Genomic DNA, 2,391 nt, shown 5'->3' on the forward strand with positions numbered 1-2,391 from the left:
TTTATGCTTACTAATACTTACTAATGGCTTACTAATTATGTACCAAATTTTCGCTTTGGCGGCCAACTTTGCACGGCCAACTTCACGGACCTCTTCAATTAATACCAAACACTTATTATAAAGTTCACTGTCTGTTATATTATTTTCTAGATGTTGTCTATAATATTGTCGCCGAATATCGTCTGAAAAATCGTCCTTATACTTAGTCCAAAGACTTGAAGCATCTGAGGGATGGCAAAATATTAATATTACACTGAAAAGTTCTCGCATTTTATTAGGTGAACGACTTAATGCTGCTTCATCTAAAGCAAAATCCTACTGATTGTCATCTTCTAATAATCCAAGTGCTTTATATGTGGCCTGGAATGTCGGATACTCGATATTGTTCACAATCTTCAAAAATGAATACGATGTTGGACCTTTTACGTAATGAAGAAGAAGACGAAGATGGTAACATTCAACATTGTTTGGGTGGATTGTATAAACTCTACCCAAAGCTGTATCTTTCTTAACTCCTGGCCAACCTTCGACATTCTGGCCTTGTTTACGTCTAACAAAATTCTTATTTTTCCACACATAATACGAAGCAACTTGTGGATAAAGCAATGTTCTTGCAAAATTATCGGTTTGACATATCTGGAAAAAAGCCTGAAGAGTTGTTGGTGGATTTTCTATTCTTTCGGCAACATTATTTGCTGTGAAGTAGACACGTTGTCCATTTTCTAGGTGAACATCAAGATGAATAATAGCTGGATACCTATCGTGTATATAAAAACCTAAAATTTTCCAAGCTGCTTCGGAACTACTGATATACCTGCCACTTTCATATATTTTTATTTCATCTGTATGGTCAGATTTTCCTAAACCAAACGCTGCGTGATCACTACCTTTTGTGACATATTTGCATACATATTTTATAGACTTGATTGAACTGGTTATTTCTACATTTATAATGCGGCTATAACACAGGGTTATATGGAACAACCCACCTGTTATCTAAGTCAATTGACTCAATACTCACTTTGAAACCACCATCGTTTGTTGATCGCCTTCTATATTTTGGATAGCCATCTTCACCTCTTTGAGTTTCTTGAATGAGCGTAACTGGATAACGTTTGCTGCAAACACCTCCTTTCATGCACGGAGAATTTTTGTTCAAAAGTCCACATTGTCCATGTATCATGTTAGCCTTTACTATCTCGTACAGTAAAGGATCTACATCTGGATTCGGAATCTCAGCACACACGAATTTATCTATCATATCTGATGTAATTTGATTCTCCAACCATAGTAATATGTGTACGTGAGGTAGGCCTCGTTTCTGCCATTCAACTGAATATATATGGCACCTCACTTTCCCAAACAAATCTCCTTTTGTCAACAGATCTATTAACTCCTTAACTTTTCGATTAAATACTCTTGCAATGATGTCTGGGCGATGGTAATGTTTTTGTCCTCGTAAAAGTGCTTCTTGGATTTCTTGCCATTTTGGATTAAAATAATAATAAAAAAATAAAATAAAAAAAAGATGAATGACTAGTTAATTTTATAATGACCATGAGCTAGAGTATGCACATAGTAATTTAAAATATATCGTTTATCGTCCGATCGATTCAAGGTTTTTTTAACGAATTTATCGTTTTCACTTGATGTTTGAACGATCGGATTGATTTATTTAATCTATACGGTGTGTACGGCATATAGTTCGGGTGCGGGGATAACATTGTGACATTACCAGCATTCTGCTGGTAAATGTTTTGCACCACAGCCTGACTGCATTCCACCGCCAACCGTTTTCGCCTTTCTTCATCACTCTCATCGTCGTCGTCGTCGTCGTCGTCGTTACGTTCATCGCTACCGTCGCCGTCAACATTATGCGTCTCAAACAAACACCGCTTGTGATCCGCAAGCGTCAAATGGTTTCGAATTACGTGTTTCCTTATTCCTTTGGCTTTGATCGTCTCTATGAGTTCGATTTCGTATGCATAAGACTTTGCCCGGAGTGTGACGAATTCGTACATGATACGACCATGGGTTTCGTCCTTAAACAGTCCGGGTATTTTCGCACGATCAACTGCATAGCACGGATGATCACATGGGAGATTAGACGTGTCCATTTGACGCAGCAAGTTGTTCGTGTTTGCTAGATCATGATAAAAATCTCTCGTTTTTATCATATAAACAAATGAATCTGAAACATATTTTAAAAAAAATAAAAAGGTATAACATTTTAATAATAATAATCATAATTTACCGGTATCGGTGTACAACAGTTCGATGTTATGTTGATAATGTTTTTTCATGACGTTATAATGATAATCATAAGTAGTGTTGATGTTAATTTAAATGTGATTATGTTTGTGTAATTTTTGTTGTATTTTTATTATTTTC

At 36.0% G+C, this 2,391-nt stretch overlaps 2 protein-coding genes across 2 annotated transcripts; both read right to left on the reverse strand.

The window, feature by feature from the left end:
* Positions 1 to 315: 315 nt before the first annotated feature.
* LOC112679444 lies at positions 316 to 1,261 on the reverse strand. Its single transcript, XM_025549235.1, has 2 exons — positions 990 to 1,261; positions 316 to 931 (listed from the first exon to the last, which is right to left on the reverse strand). Exons 1-2 carry the CDS (start codon positions 1,259 to 1,261, stop codon positions 316 to 318), a joined length of 888 nt encoding a protein of 295 aa, XP_025405020.1.
* On the reverse strand, positions 993 to 2,183 carry LOC112679445. The gene has a single exon (XM_025549237.1). It carries the CDS (start codon positions 2,175 to 2,177, stop codon positions 1,614 to 1,616), a length of 564 nt encoding a protein of 187 aa, XP_025405022.1. The 5' UTR covers positions 2,178 to 2,183; the 3' UTR covers positions 993 to 1,613.
* Between the last annotated feature and the right edge of the window lie 208 nt (positions 2,184 to 2,391).

The sequence above is a fragment of the Sipha flava genome, unplaced genomic scaffold (genome assembly GCF_003268045.1).
Source record: "Sipha flava isolate LNK unplaced genomic scaffold, YSA_version1 15286_pilon_pilon, whole genome shotgun sequence".
Classification (NCBI taxonomy): Eukaryota; Metazoa; Arthropoda; class Insecta; order Hemiptera; family Aphididae; genus Sipha; species Sipha flava.